General features: G+C 35.1%; 1 protein-coding gene across 1 annotated transcript in view; it reads left to right on the top strand.

Annotated features, from left to right (window-relative positions):
- The window catches only part of LOC139130654 (tyrosine-protein kinase Tec-like), a 64,049-nt gene extending 51,547 nt beyond the window's left edge, over positions 1-12,502 (top strand). The window contains exons 12-16 of the mRNA XM_070696398.1: positions 2,728-2,858; positions 3,418-3,482; positions 4,519-4,637; positions 5,378-5,538; positions 9,068-12,502. Coding sequence (XP_070552499.1) covers positions 2,728-2,858; positions 3,418-3,482; positions 4,519-4,637; positions 5,378-5,538; positions 9,068-9,166 — 575 coding nt within the window. The 3' untranslated portion in view covers positions 9,167-12,502. The remainder of the gene's footprint in view (positions 1-2,727; positions 2,859-3,417; positions 3,483-4,518; positions 4,638-5,377; positions 5,539-9,067) is intronic.
- Positions 12,503-17,930: the final 5,428 nt, after the last annotated feature.

Below are 17,930 nucleotides of genomic sequence, written 5' to 3'. Positions count from 1 at the left end.
CAAATAGATGCAACAGTAATCTTTCATGATGTAGATAATAAGGGGCAAAACATAAAACAATGAAGTACTGCTCACAATCACTAAGAGGGTAGAACGTAGAGTCATAATTAATAAGGGGTAGTACAAGAGATAAAGACGGGTGGTTTGTGTCTTATTTGCATGACACATCACCATTGGTTTGATAAGACCTAATGACTTAAAGTATAACACACAGAGGTATTTCACGATACAAACTATTACCGGATTACACAAAAGGACACTCATTATGCAAAGAGACGCCGTATGAATAACCTGAACTGAGAGCTCCAGAGATGCGGTGTTTTATTGTTTTTTAGCTACTATAGACTATAGTCTATAGAAGCTATTGGGATGGGTATTCATCCGGCGTCTGTCGTCAGTCTGTATGTATGTATGTATGTATGTATGTATGTATGTCCGTTTGTGAGGCGTCCGTCCACTCAAATATCTTGAGAACCGCAGTATTTACTGATTTGATATTTGTTGTGTAGATGAAAAATATGATTTTGAGAAACTATTTTTTTAAATTTTTTGATATTGTTGAAAATAGGCAAATTAAGGCCAAAAAAGGCGTTTTTGGTCAAAAATCTTCTTCTTCATAATCACTGGTCAGACAGCTTTGTTATTTGGTATACAGGTCCCAAGGGATAACCCAACTTAGATTTGTTAAAATTGTGATGAAATATGCAAATGTGTATTTTTAAGGAATTTTTTTTCCATTTTTGGTCAAAATTTGACTTACATAGTATTTAATTCTTGTACTGTATAAACCCTACCGGTATCAATTCACCTAGAAAGAAATAATTAATATGATTTTAAATAATTTAATTAATAAGGAAATCATCAAAGCCAAAATAATTTTAGTGTAGAATTATTAGAAAGCTCAACTTTTTTGACAGTTCATAGTGAACTGCTTACCATCTTGGAGGATTAAAACATGTAAAGGCAACTTTCCTGAATCCCAACTTTGACATATTCTGAACCGTCATTTATTGTGCTCTGTATGTTATCTAAAAGAAATTGCTCATAATAGTTTGTCATGATAGGGTGGTCAAATAAATAGAGATACAGAAAGTTCCAATTTCCATTTTGGGTTGACTTGTTAAGGATGAAATTAAATTACTTTTTGAGGAAAAAAATAGAGTGGTCAATTAAAAGAGTGGTCAAAGTGATAGGGTTATTATGGTAAAGCTGGGCTGAAAGATTCCTCATGTGCTATTTATAGCAATTATGCAATCTGTGTAAACAGTGCAATGAAAGTGTTACATGATTCCTTATAATGCTTTTGATGATCTTGAACTTCCCCTTAAGTTTCAAACATTTGTCTCTTCTGTGTGCCTTTTCTGATTTTCTGATTTTTACAAGTCCCTAGGATGACCTTTATAGTGAGATAATTTCATACAGTCAAGAAATACTTAATTTTGTATCCATGTCTATAGTAGCTTCAGGGACTTTGGCCCTATGTTTTAATGGAAAATTATGAAATGAGACTGCTCTACTGCTGGGTAAATACCTTATCAGTGATTAATGACTTCATGTTTTTCAAACTGATGTTTTGGGACAATATTAGTGAGTAATTGTGTGTGGCCAGCAGGAAAGTCGACCCAGGGGACACCAATGGGGATTTGAATATCACTGTCAATCAAACCTTGTGCAAAGTAAGACACGAGTCAGCTGGATGTGTACCTAATGTCCATTAGGTTCTGCTTTATCTGCTAACAGTGACTACAAATAAATAAAATATGTCAAGATTTCTGGTGTTGAAAGACGTGCACAATAGTTAGTTCACAGTTCATCTATACCCTAGCTTTTTTACCTATCTGCCATATTTCTGGGGATGAAAAACATAATCAGACTACATTCAAGTCGATAACATCTAAGTAACCATGAAGAAGAAAATGTATTATCTGGTACTCTCTTTTTTGGAAATTTGATGGCCTTGAAAAGGGTTCTTTGGTTTGGTTTGGTATGGTGGCGTCTATGTACACCCAATGGCATCACTTCCGTTCTTGAGACAACTACGTCATCAGCCTGCATCAGTTGCTGTTTTCAGGCCAAATATTGCTCCTCAAGACCAAAGCGTTTAGTCTAGCATGTTCCAATACTTCCAATAGAACGGAATCAGACAGACGTGTTCATTGCCAAGCTCATGACCAACGCAAAGCCACTCCCGTCAGTGTGTTGTCACACAGGGGTGGCAGAGACAATACTGACATTCGATTTCATCAGTGTTTGGGTCAGGTGGGCCCTTGTCTGTCATTTAGGGTGCTTGCCCTGGCAATACTTCATCTACGACTTTGGGATGTAGGTGACTTGCCACACACGGTAATCGAAAAGAGATAGTTCCAAACATTTGAGAGATACGAGCAATGCAGATTGTGTTTTTGCATACTGGTAAATTGACTTGTAGTGGTAAGTTTGTATCCAACGCGCTCATCGACGCTCAACGTGAATATTTGTACAGCTATCATGTGGCTTCTTTAGATTATGTTTCCCATAGAATGTCGATTTAAGTTCAACAGAATTAAACATTCATCAATCAGATTATTCAAATCCTTGTCGAATCATAACATGCAAACTACATTTATATTCCTTGATACCAACTCTGAATACCATTCCATGTAGAGATAATTTTTGTCACAATTAATTACTACCCTCATAGCACCCGGAACTGAATTTCTGTTTTTCATTTGTTCATTTTATACACAGGTTGTCTCTTGAATTTCCTTCGCTATCGCCAGTATCTGTTAGACAAACCACTTCAACTCATCGATATGTGCAAACAAGTCTGTTCAGCCATGACTTACCTGGAACACAAGAATTTTATACACAGAGATCTGGTAAATAAATAATTCATGTTTCACTCATCTCCACAATTTTCAGATTAAGTCACTTTAATGTGTGCAACTTAAATTACAAATGTTGTTACTTCAGTCTCAAAATAATGTCATTTCGTTCACATAGAAAGAAATCTTAGGTTATTTGTGACATAGTGGACAAACTTACGCAAATATTCATGGAGAATATCCAAATACTGATAAGGGATTTGGATCCACAAGAATGTTAATATCAAAATTGAGGTTTTTTACCCCAAATATACACCCTCTTCATCATTTGAGTAAGCTATTGCTACCATACTAAACTTTCGATTCTCTGCTTTTTGAAAATATATAGTATAAGGTGGGTTACTTGTCGTCTTAGATGAGATATATTGCTTTGAAAAAAACTCTTTTGGTTGGCAACACGTAAATCCACCTTTAAGACTTTGTGTTTGACAAACATTTTTTTTAAATATTTTTCCTTTTGTGTCAGACCTTATTTCATGCAACTCCTCAGCACTAATAATGTAAACAGAAGTTTATGTAATAATAATTTATAATAATAATTTATCTCTTGTAGGCTGCTCGGAATTGTCTTGTTGGAGAAAGAATGATTGTGAAGGTAGCTGATTTTGGTCTTACAAGGTACTGTGCTTGCACAACTGTGTCATAATTAGTCCTCACAGAAAAAGTTTTTGGGTGCTATTATTGGTATGGCTCTGTCAGTGTATCTGTCTATACAGGGCTGTATTTCAGTTTTGGGGTGCTATCATGGGTATGGCTCTGTCAGTGTATCTGTCAATACAGGGCTGTATTTCAGTTTTGGGGTGCTATCATGGGTACGGCTCTGTCAGTGTATCTGTCTATACAGGGCTGTATTTCAGTTTTGGGGTGCTATCATGGGTATGGCTCTGTCAGTGTATCTGTCAATACAGGGCTGTATTTCAGTTTTGGGGTGCTATCATGGGTATGGCTCTGTCAGTGTATCTGTCAATACAGGGCTGTATTTCAGTTTTGGGGTGCTATCATGGGTACGGCTCTGTCAGTGTATCTGTCTATACAGGGCTGTATTTCAGTTTTGGGGTGCTATCATGGGTATGGCTCTGTCAGTGTATCTGTCAATACAGGGCTGTATTTCAGACATGTCTTTGCTGATCTGTTCCAAACTCTGCTCAAACTATACCTATTCATATCATTGTATTTAATTAGTCCCTACGGACTATGCCCGAGGAGACTTATACTAGGTTTGGTCATATCCATGTGTCATGTGTGTGTGCGTCCATCCATCCATTCACATAGATATCTCGGACATGTCTGAGCCTATTCCTTTCAAACTTGGGACAAGGATAATGCACTATGACATACATATGCACATTAATTGTTAAGGGTGTGGCATGCATAGTTAGTGCTAAATTGCATAATTAGTGATATTTGAAAAAGAGCTCTGTTTCTGGAGCAACCTCACCAAATTTGATGAAACATTGTACAGATGTTTGTCTCACAGAGCTCTAATAGCACACTATGAAAAATGTCAGTACTGTGTCACTTAATTGCTACTTTGTATATTTAATAAATTTTTGTAATTAGGGTGATATGTCTAGAAATACTGCAGCAAATTTGACTAACATCAAATGCAATATATGATATGAGTAGTAAATCATTCACATGCTTTTTACAATAGGTATGTCATAGATGATGAATACACAAGTTCAGGAGGTTCTAAGTTTCCAATCAAGTGGGCTCCACCAGAAGTTCTTCATTATACAAGATTCAGCAGCAAATCGGATGTTTGGGCGTTTGGTAAGTCAGTTTGTAACTATTATTTCCTTGCAGAGAATACTCAATGGGAATTCAAAGTGACAATTCTTTAGGAGGAATGCAGTGTGACTCCACTTTGACTCTGTTGGATTTCCATGGTAATGTTGAAGACAGTTCCACATGCATCCCAATATCTCATTGAAATCCCTAGGTAGGCCTATAGTTATTTTACTAGTTCCATGATGCAGTGTGCACTAGGGTGTACAAAATGCATATTACTGGTAGAACCTTTTAGCCGTAGGGTATATATGCATGGTCTGACACTTAAAGAACATTGTGGTAGGTTTCACCAACCCTGACCTATATTTTCATCGCCACTTGATACAAAATACACTAATTAGGGATTTTTTTGATGTTTCAAACTAGTGTTAAATCCATTGTACAACATAACATCAGTATGTTTTTAGTTGTTTTAGTGTGATTACAGTGTTAAATACACCCCCAGCAATGCATTATGGGACAACTCTGAAATGGTCTATTCCGATCCCTTCCTATGGGATACTTGTTGCAGTGTCCTTGTTAGTTCATCCATGGGGATTGTATAGATTTGACTCTGTGTATGTGCATGCACACAGATATCTCAGACATGCCAGGACTAATGTCCTTAAACTTTGTACAAGGATAATTCATTCTGTCTTACATATGCATGTCAATTTATTTTGTTATATAATCCATCTTCCCCCACACACGGAATTCAATTTTGGAATTATCTTTCACTTTAGGTATACTAATGTGGGAGGTTTTCACAGCGGGGAAGATGCCATATCCTAGCATGAGTAATGTTGAAGTCGTGACACAGGTGACACACAGAGGATATCGTTTAGAGAAACCAAATGCTTGTCCACAAAATGTTTACCAAATAATGAGTGAATGCTGGAAAGAGGTAAATACTTTCCTTTATATTTTGCTCATTGGGTAATGATGTCTTTATAATACAAATGAAATGCAACAATCTTTAAAGTTTTTGATCATTTTGATTTCAAAATCTTAATTTGTCTACCTACACCATATTTACCAAGATGAAAATATTGAACATAGAATTCTCTGATTGATTGTATAATTGTATAATGTTAACTTAATGTTTCCTTCAGTATTTTAGTATCTTTAGTTTAGTAAAAGTATTCCCGTTTGGTACAAAGAATCTTCCTGTGCTTAAAGGTACTCGTCAAAGTTAAATGATTTGCCCTCTAGCTCTACAAATGGTATCATTATCTCATACTGTACAATTTGGATCATCTGTCTTTCAAGCTTTACAGAATTGGTTATTGACCTTTGTGCTCTACAGTTTGAATCATTGGACCTCAAGATGTATAGTTTGTATTGAAACGCTGACACAGAATAGTCTCTTGGTCAATTCTTTATTAACATGCCAGACCAGATCCAACGCCAACACACATCACAAAGACCAGATATGAACTGTAAATGCTCACGTGTTGAACCTTTGCCACATGTTTTCAACTTCATTGAAAGTGTTATGATCAACATCATGAACAATATTCACCACAGATTAATTCTAAAAGGTCATTAAGTACAAATATGTAATTAGTTGAAATAAAAATACTAATGTGTATTTCCAAAACTACTCATCTGATAGCTTTGCAATTTGGTATACAGGTTCCTACAGATCACCTTAATCTTATTTATTGAAATTATGATGAAATCTGCGATTTTGTAATTTTGGGGCAATTTTTGCCATTTTTGGTCAAAAAATGTCTTTCTCAAAAAGTACTAGTCTTATAGCTTTGAAATTTGGTATACAGGTTTCTACAGATGAGCTAAGTAATATATATTGAATTTCTGATGAAATCTGTAATTTTGTATTTTTGGGGCAATTTTTGCCATTTTTGGTTAAAAAACGTGTATTTCCAAAACGACTCATTTGATAGCTTTGAAATTTAATATAGAGGTTTCTATAGATGGACTAAATAATATTTATTGAAATTATGATGAAATCTGCAATTTTGAATTTTTGGGGCAATTGTTGCCATTTTTGGTAAGAAAATTTTAATCTCCAAAAAACTACTCATCAGATAGCTTTGGTTGACATGTTCTTAGGAGCCATAATTCAGGCATGTTTCAACTGATTTTATTCAAAGTTGGTACAAGGACATTGACCAATGTCATAGATATGCACGTCAATTCTTGTTGTGATACGATCCAATATGGCCGCCGTGCGGCCATTTTGTTACGATTTTTTCATGTACAGAGCCATAACTCAGGCATATCTCAACCGATTTTATTCAAACTTGGTACAAGGACATTGACCTATATCAGACATATGCACATCAATTTGTTTTGTGATACGATCCAATATGGCCGCCAGGCAGCCATTTTATTACGATTTTTTTCATGTACAGAGCCATTACTCAGGCATGTTTCTACAGATTTTTTTCAAAGTTGGTACAAGGACATTGACCAATGTCATAGCTATGCACATCAATTTGTTTTGTGATAAGATCCAATATGGCCGCCGTGCGGCCATTTAGTTACGATTTATCATGTACAGAGCCATAACTCAGGCATATCTCAACCAATTTTATTCAAACTTGGTACAAGGACATCGACCTATGTCATAAACATGCACATTGACTTATTTTGTGATACGATCCAATATGGCCGCCATGTGGCCATTTTATTACGTTTTTTCATATCCAGAACCATAACTCAGACATGTATCAAGCAAATTTATTCAAAGTTGGTACAAGGAGATTGACCAATGTCATACATATGCATCTTAATTTGTTTTGTGATACAATCCAATATGGCTGCTGTGCGGCCATTTTGTTATGATTTTTTCATGTACAAAGCCGTAACTCAGGCATATTTCAACCGATTTTAATCAAAGTTGGTACAAGGACTTTGACCTATGTCATACATATGCACATTGATTTGTTTTGTGATTCGATCCAATATGGCCACCATGTGGCCATTTTATTACGATTTTTTCATGTCCTGAACTACAACTCAGACATGTATCAAGCGAATTTATTCAAAAGTATTTTTATCACAGACCTAATGAAGAGGACTCTATCCTCTCTGAGGACCTGTAATCAAAGCACCCATTAACAAGTGGGGACTGTGTCATCAACGATGACTTGTTGGTAAAAAAATCTACCCTTCTCTGAAATCGCTCGTTCGATTGCTTTGAAATTTGATATGCAGTTGACTTAGGGTGACTTCAGTCAGATTTGTTCAAATTGTGGTGAAATTTGCATATTTGTATTTTTAAGGCAATTTTTGTCATTTTTGGTAAAAAAATGAATTTCTCAAAAAGTACTCATCTGATAGTTTTGAAATTTGGTATATAGGTTTGTATTGATGAACTAAGTAATAAATATTGAATTTCTGATGAAATCTGTAATTTTGTATTTTGGGGGCAATTTTTGCCATTTTTGGTCAAAAAATGTGTATTTCCAAAACTGCTCATCTGATAGCTTTGCAATTTTGTATACAGATTCCTACAGATAAACTTAATGATATTTTTTGAAATTATGATGATAATTGCAATTTTGTAATTTTGGGGCGATTTTTGCAATTTTTGGTCAAAAAATGTGTTTCTCAAAAAGTGCAGGTCTGATAGCTTTGAAATTTGGTATACAGGTTTCTATAGATGGGCTAAGTAATATATATTGAATTTCTGATGAAATCTGTAATTTTGTATTTTGGGGGCAATTTTTGCCATTTTTGGTCAAAAAATGTGTATATCCAAAACTACTCATCTGATAGCTTTGAAATTTGGTATACAGGTTTGTATAGATGAACTAATTAATATTTATTGAAATTATGATGAAATCTGCAATTTTGTATTTTGGGGGTAATGATGATAATGTTCATACTTTTATTAAAGTAATATTAATAATTTTCATAATTTTTTATTAAAATTAATAACTAGCAACCTTGATTCCCTGAAGTTCTACAGTTTGTATCATTGGCCCTGAAGTTCTACTCTGTATCATTGGCCCTGAAGTTCTACTCTGTATCATTGGCCCTGAACTTCTACTCTGTATCATTGGCCCTGAACTTCTACTCTGTATCATTGATCCTAAAGTTCTACAGTTTAAACTTAGTGGCACCTATAAGTATAAGATAATTATGTGCCCACCATGTGTGTTTATGTCCCACCATGTGTGTTTGTGTCCCACCTTACTTAAATGATTGCAGTGGGATGCATCACAAATTAGATATCATTAAATAGACTTACTGTTGACGTGCAGGTGTCAAAAACCTTGTTCCACTTTGAATTAATCAAATATAATTGCAGACATGACATGTGGGAAGACAGTATACAAGTAAGCACAAAGCCCTGGTGCAGCCACAAATATCAATATTAACAGAAAGTGATTGGTAATTTGTGTACAAACCCCTACGTAATGATCTTGTCTCTTACAATTCTTTTATCTTCTGTTATACAGAAACCTGAACAGCGCCCTCCATTCCGCCGCCTGCACAAAAAATTGGAGCATCTTCTATCTGAGGACTATTCAGACCATCAGCTGGACGCTTTTGCATAGTAAAACATTTTTGCAAAACATATTGACTATGTTACCACAAGATACAAATTGTCCATTGTGGATCTCCTTACCTTGAAAGTTTTTGAAAACTCATGGAAAACTCCTTTTATATTCCCAGTGTCTTCCAAAGGAAAGTTTTGAATTCATCTGCAAAAAAATTATTTGGAAGAAACAAACTTCCAAATACGCATCAGTAAATGTAGTTCATATTTGATTTCTAAACAAAATTTTCTATCTCACTTTATCTTAATTATTATCCACCCAGAGGCTTTAACGCGATGACACCATGTCTGAGCGTTGTAATGTAGAAATTTGTCTGTCTGTCTGCATTTTTGTTCCAATCTTATTGTGTTGCAGAATATTAAGTGTATAGGAATCGTATGCGTAAATATTTTGTGATCATTATTTACTTGGAGGTTATTGTTGACTTTTTAGTCAGTGCAGACAATGTCATATGAGTTTTGCTTTGTCAGAAATACTTTTTCTAGACCTGTTTTTTTCTCAACTTTGTTGAGCATTTTATGATTTGACAGAGTTTGACATGCATCTGATAGCAAGACAGTAAAGCACAATCTCTTTTTCAGAATAGAATTAAAAACTACATGATGAAATTCAGCTCAAATACTTTGAGGTATTTTCACAAGAGATGGTAACTGTTCCCTGTTAAAAATCCCTTCTTTACTGTGTAGTCAATAATTCTGAAATACATACACCAACATAAATACTTCAGTTTTATCTTATGGTACCATAACACAGAATACCTGTTGATAACAATCGGTGTCAAAATCTCACTGCTGAACATATGAACATATAGTAGAACAGCGAAATTGTGTTTATAACTACACATCAGTGAGAACCTTGGGCAAATCATGTCTTCCAGAGTTCATAAATGACAGAAGTGTGGTTCAATGACTTTGTTCTTTTTAAGTCAAAACATTTTCATGAAATCATAATTGATACAAGAATCAGCAATATTACATTATGATAAGTTTCTTGCTTAAAAAATTGTCATAAAATTTACCAGAGGGTTGCCATTATAATTTAGTCAGTTGTAAGAATAGAAAGATTTTGTCTTGTGTCATAAAATATGTATTTCAGACACAACTCATAAGATAAGAAATTTTGTGCATTTTATTGTCCATTTATACTGTGAATTTTTAGCTCACATTTGCTATACCAATGTGAGCTTATCATATAAGCTGAAGTTGGTGGTGTCTGTATGTATGTGTCTGTGTATGTATGTATGTTCGTATGTATGTATGTATGTATGTATGTATGTATGTTCGTATGTATGTATGTATAGTACTGTCCGTCAACATCAAAAACTCACAAACCACTACACTTTTTAGCTTGGTATTTGGTGTGTGGATGCATCCTTAGCAGTAGATGGAATTTTGTTCAAATGAAGTTTGCGTTGCCAAAATTATGCAAATGAGCTTAAAAAATATGAAAATGGTCAAAAATTAATAACTCAAAAACCACTGATTTGATTGCTTTGAAAATTAGTGGGCAAGTACCTTAGATGGACCTTATACAGTTATATGTATATTGTGAAGATATCCTTAATTTTGTATTTTTGCTGAATTTTTTGGTTATTTTTCTGATTTTAGGTAAAAATTCTTCTTCTCTGAAATCGTGGCCCAATTACTCTGAAATTTAGGGTGGATATTTGCAAGAATGTTACCCTTCAAATTTGTTGAAATTACAATAGAGTTGGCAAAATTACCGTTCTAGGGCAATTTTTGTCCTTTTTGGTCAAAAAATCGTAAAAAATATTTTTCTTTAAAACTGTTGGACAGACAGCTTTTATATTTGGTGTACAGTTGCCCAGGGATGACAATAGTTGGATATGTGGAAATTGTCCAGAAATATGCAAATTTGTATTTTTAAGACAATTTTGTCATTTTTGGTCAAGAAAACATTTTTAAAACAATTTTGTCATTTTCGGTCAAGAAAACTTGTTCTCAAAAACTACTTGTCTGATAGCTTTGTAATTTGGTGTAAAAGTCCTGAAGGATGTTATCTTCTGCTCAAAGTGTTGGGAAACCCTAAATTTGTATAGTTTAGGTAATTTTCTCAGTCTGTGACCTTAAATGACCTATGCCATCCCAGGACATGTTGTGAGATAGTGGTTAAGGCCACGAACATAATTTTGTCATATTTGGTATCAATTCGTAGTGAAATTTGATCCAGAAAACAAAGCTGAGATTAATTTTTTTCATTTTGGACCAATGTTTACAACTTTTCCATGTAAGACACACATGAACTGATAAGAAATTTCAATCCAGGATAATTCCAGATGTCATAATCACCCCCCTCCCCACAGTGGAAAGCATTTCACCATGTGTAACTAACTTACGTGCTGTTTACATTCAAATGATAGCATTTATAGCATTTAATTAAAAAAACCCCAAGGTTGTAAATACATTTCCTGCCATCTGGCCATTGCAGCTCTTTATGTAAACATTATTTTTTCCCACTCCCACCTTTTCTTTTTGTCAAACTTTCTGTGGTTGATTTTTTTAATTGACATTTGTTTATGTATGTAGGGTCTGCTTGTCCCTTTGCTATAAAAGTTGATATGCATGTTTTTAAAGTTGACCTCCAGTACCTAAGTTGCAGACCTTATTTGATTTTGTCATTCTTGTTTTTCTGGTTTAAATATTTCTTGAATGGACCAATTCAAACCGAATGTGAGCACATAGTGTCCTTGACGGTATTATTCAAATATGCCGTGTTGTTATTTTAGGCAATTATGCATAAGGGAAGAATTATATTTAGAAAATGTTAAATATGAAAAACCACTGTGCCTTCATGTAGTGCCTTAGCATTCTCAACATTGTACAGATATACATTTTCTCTGTAACCTTTCTGTTCCATGTAAAAGTATTTGTTTCCTTAGGAAATTCATAGTCCATTGTTGTTTGTATACCAGCCTTCTGTATGATGTTGAGAGTATACAAAAATGGAGTATCTTTGTCCTGTTTTAATAAGACTGTAACAGTGATTCTGAGTGCATGATTTGTAAATTTAATACATAAGTTTTATTGCGTTTTATTGTAAGATCATACAGCTAGGTGCAGTATTAGCTGTCTAAAGTGTATGCTACACATATGATTTCAATCCTTGTTTGTTCTTATCATGACTAAAAACAGATGATGACCATATTTGATGTGACTTTACTTATCTGCAAGACCATTACTGTATGTGTCTTCCAACTTTCTCAGTAGAGTTTTTAATCAGTGTTAACTTTATAAGAAATGGAAGAGTTAACTTTGTACGAAATGGAAGAGGATGTGGCGTATGTACATCTGCAATACAGACTTTATAGTGTAACTCTTCTCCTTTGCAGTTGTCTTGATTTTTGCTATTCTTAAACTCTGTGTACCAGCAGTTGTGTTAGTTGGTTCTCTATGAACGAATCCTACCAAGTCCATATGTCATGTATTTGTATGTAGTATGTGTGTGCATGCAATTAGATCCGTAACTCATCGTTTCTACACTGAAGACAACTCACTGTGAGCACTGATCACAAATAACATCATTTTTCTTGCACTAATGTGCAATTTTAAATGTCCGAATTTTCCGCAAGAACGACGAAAATGAAACCTGTTAGTGTTGCAATGGATGCTAAAAAGTCACGCTTGTTCACATGAACCTATGGCTCAGACTGCAAGCTGCAACAACAGCCACACATGCAATAATAAAATTTGCCAGAATTTCAGGCAGCGGTGTCTAATGTTGCATGCTTTCAGCTTTATTTAGTAACAAACCTGAAATCGCGATCTGCACTTTTTGGTAAAAAATCAGTTTGTTGTTCCTTTGTTTACATATACGGGTGTAAGCGTCCATCTACCTTTGTGTATGTGGGTCCTTGTGTAGGATTTCTCAAGAACTACAGATTTTGGATTGAGCTGAAATTTTATAGACATGTTAGAAAATCTCAATTTGTGCAGCTGTCGATCTATGTATTGCCGATAAGATTCTAACTTATAGGAAGGCTGAATTTTGTTTGTCCTTTGTTATGTTTGGGAACTCCTCATAGCCATTATTGCAATGCAGTTTATTGTTACCTCATCATGCCATTTTAGTATTTTCTTTTTTTTTCATTTATGCAGAATCTAGAATGAACTTTGAGATATGACACACTGCCTGGCAATTTTGCCATTTTTGGTCAAAAAATTTGATTCTCGAAAACTACTTGTCTGATAGCTTTAAATCATAGACAGTAGAAGCGAGATCTCACTTCCACTGGGTCAGGTTCAAAGGGATCGGATGATCTTTTATTCAATTGTGTAATTTTGCAGCTATTTTTGCCATTTTTGGTCAGGCCATCCTGAAATATGTGATCAAAATGACGCAACCACTCCATTAAAAAATGAGACAGCAAACCCCCATTTCTTATCTCAAGATAAAGTTATAAAGTAAAAGATATTTTGCATTTTCATATCAGTCAAATTATAATTTGCATATGTAATGAGCTTTCACAGTTCAGCATATTAAAAGCTTGACTGATATTCTTTTCAGAGTGCTATGGGTGGATTGTTCCGGGGAACACTATTGGAAACACTTTATGATTAAATTAATTCATTGTTTGACTTTCTGCACTAGTTTGATGAAATGCTCAATTTTCCATTTTGTCAGCTCACTTGTAAATGTGGAACAAACCACACAAAACAGTTAAAAGACTTCACTGGACACAAAAAATGGCACTACTTCTCAAGTGTCATCAGGCTGACAAACTGAATCAATACTGAGCATATCACGCTAAAATACAGCAACAAATACTGAAAAAATTATTCAGCTCCTGCCCTCTTTTACTGCATAAAATTTGTTTAACGTCCTCGCCAGGTCTTTTGCAGTCCCTTTAACAAATTTGTGGTAGAGCGACGTTTGTTTCAGCAAACTCAGAAAATTCCCAGGTCAGAGTTGTGACAGCAAGTCTGAACACACATTTAGAGTACTGTAAAGTGTTGGGGCCTGATATCCTTGTTCAATCATACATCTAAATTTTACTATTGATACATAAATTTTCTATAGTAAAAATGAAACCACTTTTCCTGGTGAACTGAAGAAATCTTATGAAGTTATAGAACAACATCAGCCGACCACCAAAAAATCAACTCTACGAAAGTTCATGAAGTTTGAACATTGTAGTCAGAACAAATGACACCACCACCAGATCCAAACACTCCACGCTTGCTGATATGCAGGCATTCTCATGTTACCTTGTTAAACAAGTCCTCGTTGATGACACAGTTCCATGTTGGTGAAAACATAAAACCAATGTATGTTGCCAAAAGGTCACTTAGTGAGTCAATTAGTAATTAATCGACAGGATGTTGCCAAACATTTTTGCATCCTATCATAACACTGACAGATTATCACTTTTACCATATTTCATAAAGTCTAATGCAATGAATGCTTATGGACATTCACCCTAAAAACAAAAATTCATCATGTAAATGCGAATTAACAATTAATGTAAGCAATACTGTTAAGTGTCATTGAATTGTACTTACAACACTATGAGATCAATGTACCAAGTTTCATCACATTTGATGCAGTCTCAAAGTGCCGTCCTCACCGCAGTACACGCCTATTTTCTATATTTCAATCTCAGACCAAAGAATTTAAATTTAAAAATGGGCCTAAAAGTTAATAATCAAGATGATGAAACCATTTTGAAAATTAACTCCATTTCGATTTTCTTTTTTGAAGGTGCAAATTGATGTATTGGTTGGCCTAAATGTGCCATGGATTGTAATTGACAAAGAAAAGTATAACTTTGTTGAAATATGTAAGTGATATGTCAATCGTCCCCTTGTCACTGTTTGGTTCAATCTGATTGGCTGTTTCGAGATGTCCATCATTTACGTTAGGGGGATCTCAATAGACCACGCAAATAAAAATTAAATACTCAAAAAATAAGATTTTAGATCGAATTTGCAGTTTGCTTTTCAACATAGCATATGGCCATGTGGACATCAATAAATAGCGCTGATCGCAAATGACATCACTATTCTCTTCATTAATCTGCATAAATAAACATTTCTCCGCATTTTCCGTATAAACGACAAAAAGAAAAGCTGCGAGTGTTAGAATGGTTATTTAGCGTCACACTTATCCGTATGAATTGATGACTGAGACTACAAGCTGCAACAACAGCCGCGCATACAACAACAAAATGTGTCCGAATTTCAGCATATATGTCCGAAAGTCGCACGCGTGCAGCTATATTTATATATATATATATATATATATATATATATATATATATATATATATATATATATTTATTATTTATTTATTTAGCAGCTATATTTAGTTACAGCATTGTCAACGCAACTGACTTACAAGATCTATAAAGCTGCATCACAAGATTTAGAGAATATACACATAAAAAATAAATACTTGTGTGGACATCGTGGCGTTTCGACCGAGACTGAAGACAAAAAACCTTTACACCAATATATATGCATTCAACACCTGGTGACACAAGCGTCAATCAAAGGAATTCTCTTTAATGTAACGAATAGATAGTAATTATATGCTTATCTTCGAAACGCATATAATTGTTCAATCTCTACTGAACTTCGAGAATTTATAATTAGATGATACACAACAGCGATAATATGCGGTATGGGGTGGTTGTCGCACCCAACGAGAGTAAAAAAGCTAGGCGAGTAGTTATGCTGCATTACACGGGTACGGAATATCTCCATCGATGAACAACAAACTAATCGTCTATCTAGACTAAATGAATACAAATATGACGCAATAAATAGGGTTGTACAAGGCCGAAGACGAGGAGACTGTAACAGCGAAAGACTTGTAAACAGGTTGAAAAAAATACTGAGAGTAAACTAAACTTGAATACAAAGCAACATACTCAAAACAGGAAGTATGAAAAAGCCTAAATGCACATAGCCGCTCAGGAAAAACCAGAGATAAAAAACCTACATGGAAAATAGGAAAGAAACCTCTGGAAACCTGAACCCGTTTGCATGCTAGATGTGCCAATGGATCGGGATTTCTTATTATATAAACAAACAAACAAAAACTGATTGAAAATAAATACAGAAACGAAATGGAAAACAACTGGTTCAAATCAACAAAATTTCACAGAGTGGCACTGCTTGACTTATGGCAAAACTACAAATTTATATTTATAAACATATAGCACCGCCAAAAAATTGTTAATCTTGCAGCTATTGGCTGACAGCGACGTCATGCCAAGACAATTTTCCACATTTCTATAAACTGCAGAAAATCATTCTATTCTGAAATTTACACTCATTAATTTCATGCTGAGCAAGTCGAAGATATACATGCAACTGTAGAGCTAGTGGATATCTAGTCCTGCGTGCCGCGCTGTGTGTTTCGGGCGTTACACGGCCCCCACCACAGATAGATAGATAATTATTTGCTAATCTTCGAAACGCATATCATTGTTCATTCATGCTTCTGAGTAGAGATTTCTGCTTCTATAGATACCCATTCAAAAATGCCGCCGTACGTAGCAGTTCCAAAGACAATATAATTCTGTTTTCAAAGATTCTGTTTTCAAAAATGCCGCCGTTGGCATATTCTTCCTGTGCATCAATCAAAATAAGTGAACCCCCTGCCCATTGCCCCCATTGCATGAGTAAGTATCGATCCAATTTTGAATGAGACTGCTGGCCATTACCGGTGCAGAGATACAATGTAACATCAGTAGAAAAGAGATTTTTTCCAAGATCCTGCTCTTCTTCAAGAACTTGCATACATTGTACGGTATACTGTCTCGGCAGGTTCAAGAAGTTCTTCATCACTTATGCTATTGCCAATTTCATGGATTACAACATCATCATCATCTTCCTCGGCAAAAAGCTCTGAGTCTAATATGTTACTGTCACTATCTATATTTTGAATAGTTTCCAAATGAGTTTCTCTGAGTTTCCATGCTTTTCTGTTCTCTCCTGAGTACATCACAGGTAACTATTTTGATTCTGTCTATTTTGTTCCCTTAGGTTAATAGATTGCGATGAATTAAGTATTTTTTTCATCAGTCTCCATGTTTATGCAGGACAGACGAAGCCACCTGTTGCATTCGTCACAGCAGATTCCCTTTTGGTTATTTCTAACAGATTTACTGCACTCATCGCAAGCCAACAATATACAGATAATAATCTGATATGTGCACAACGAGGTTGATAACGTTGGCATCTTCGAATGTCGTTATGTTGTTGGTGGCGTATCAGCATCGAGTGTCCGGGTAGTAAACGTTTTAGTGCTAGATCCGAATTTGGAGCTTCGCTTGTCAATGTTGTTTTCGCAAAAAGATATCCGTAACTTTAGTCATTCCACGAGGGGACCAATAACCACTATTGAATAGTTGACCCTGGAAAGGCTCCAGAGGGCACAAAACGCAGGCAAATGAAGAATAACGAGAGAACCCACATGAACTGGTACATGTACATGCCATGTGCCGCCAAATTTGGCATATGGCATCTCAGTACTATGGCCTAAAAAAGATGTTAACAGCTTAGTGATTGCTCAAGTTTAAGCAAATTAGGCAGAATACAAAGTTTGAATCCAAGATGGCAGACACCTCAGCCATGAAATTTTGAAAAGGCTGCGCGCAACGATTTTTGAGATCTGTGATGGCAAAAAAGTGACGGAAGAAGAAGAAGAAGAAGAGAATGAAGAAGAAAGTTGAATCGCAATAAATACAATAGATGCCCAAGGTTTGGGCCCTAAATAATTATCGCCTACAAAAACA

This window comes from Ptychodera flava, chromosome 4 (assembly GCF_041260155.1).
Source record: "Ptychodera flava strain L36383 chromosome 4, AS_Pfla_20210202, whole genome shotgun sequence".
Lineage (NCBI taxonomy): Eukaryota > Metazoa > Hemichordata > Enteropneusta > Ptychoderidae > Ptychodera > Ptychodera flava.
The sequence above is the reverse complement of the archived record's forward strand: the minus strand, read 5'-3'. Positions and strand labels throughout refer to the sequence as shown.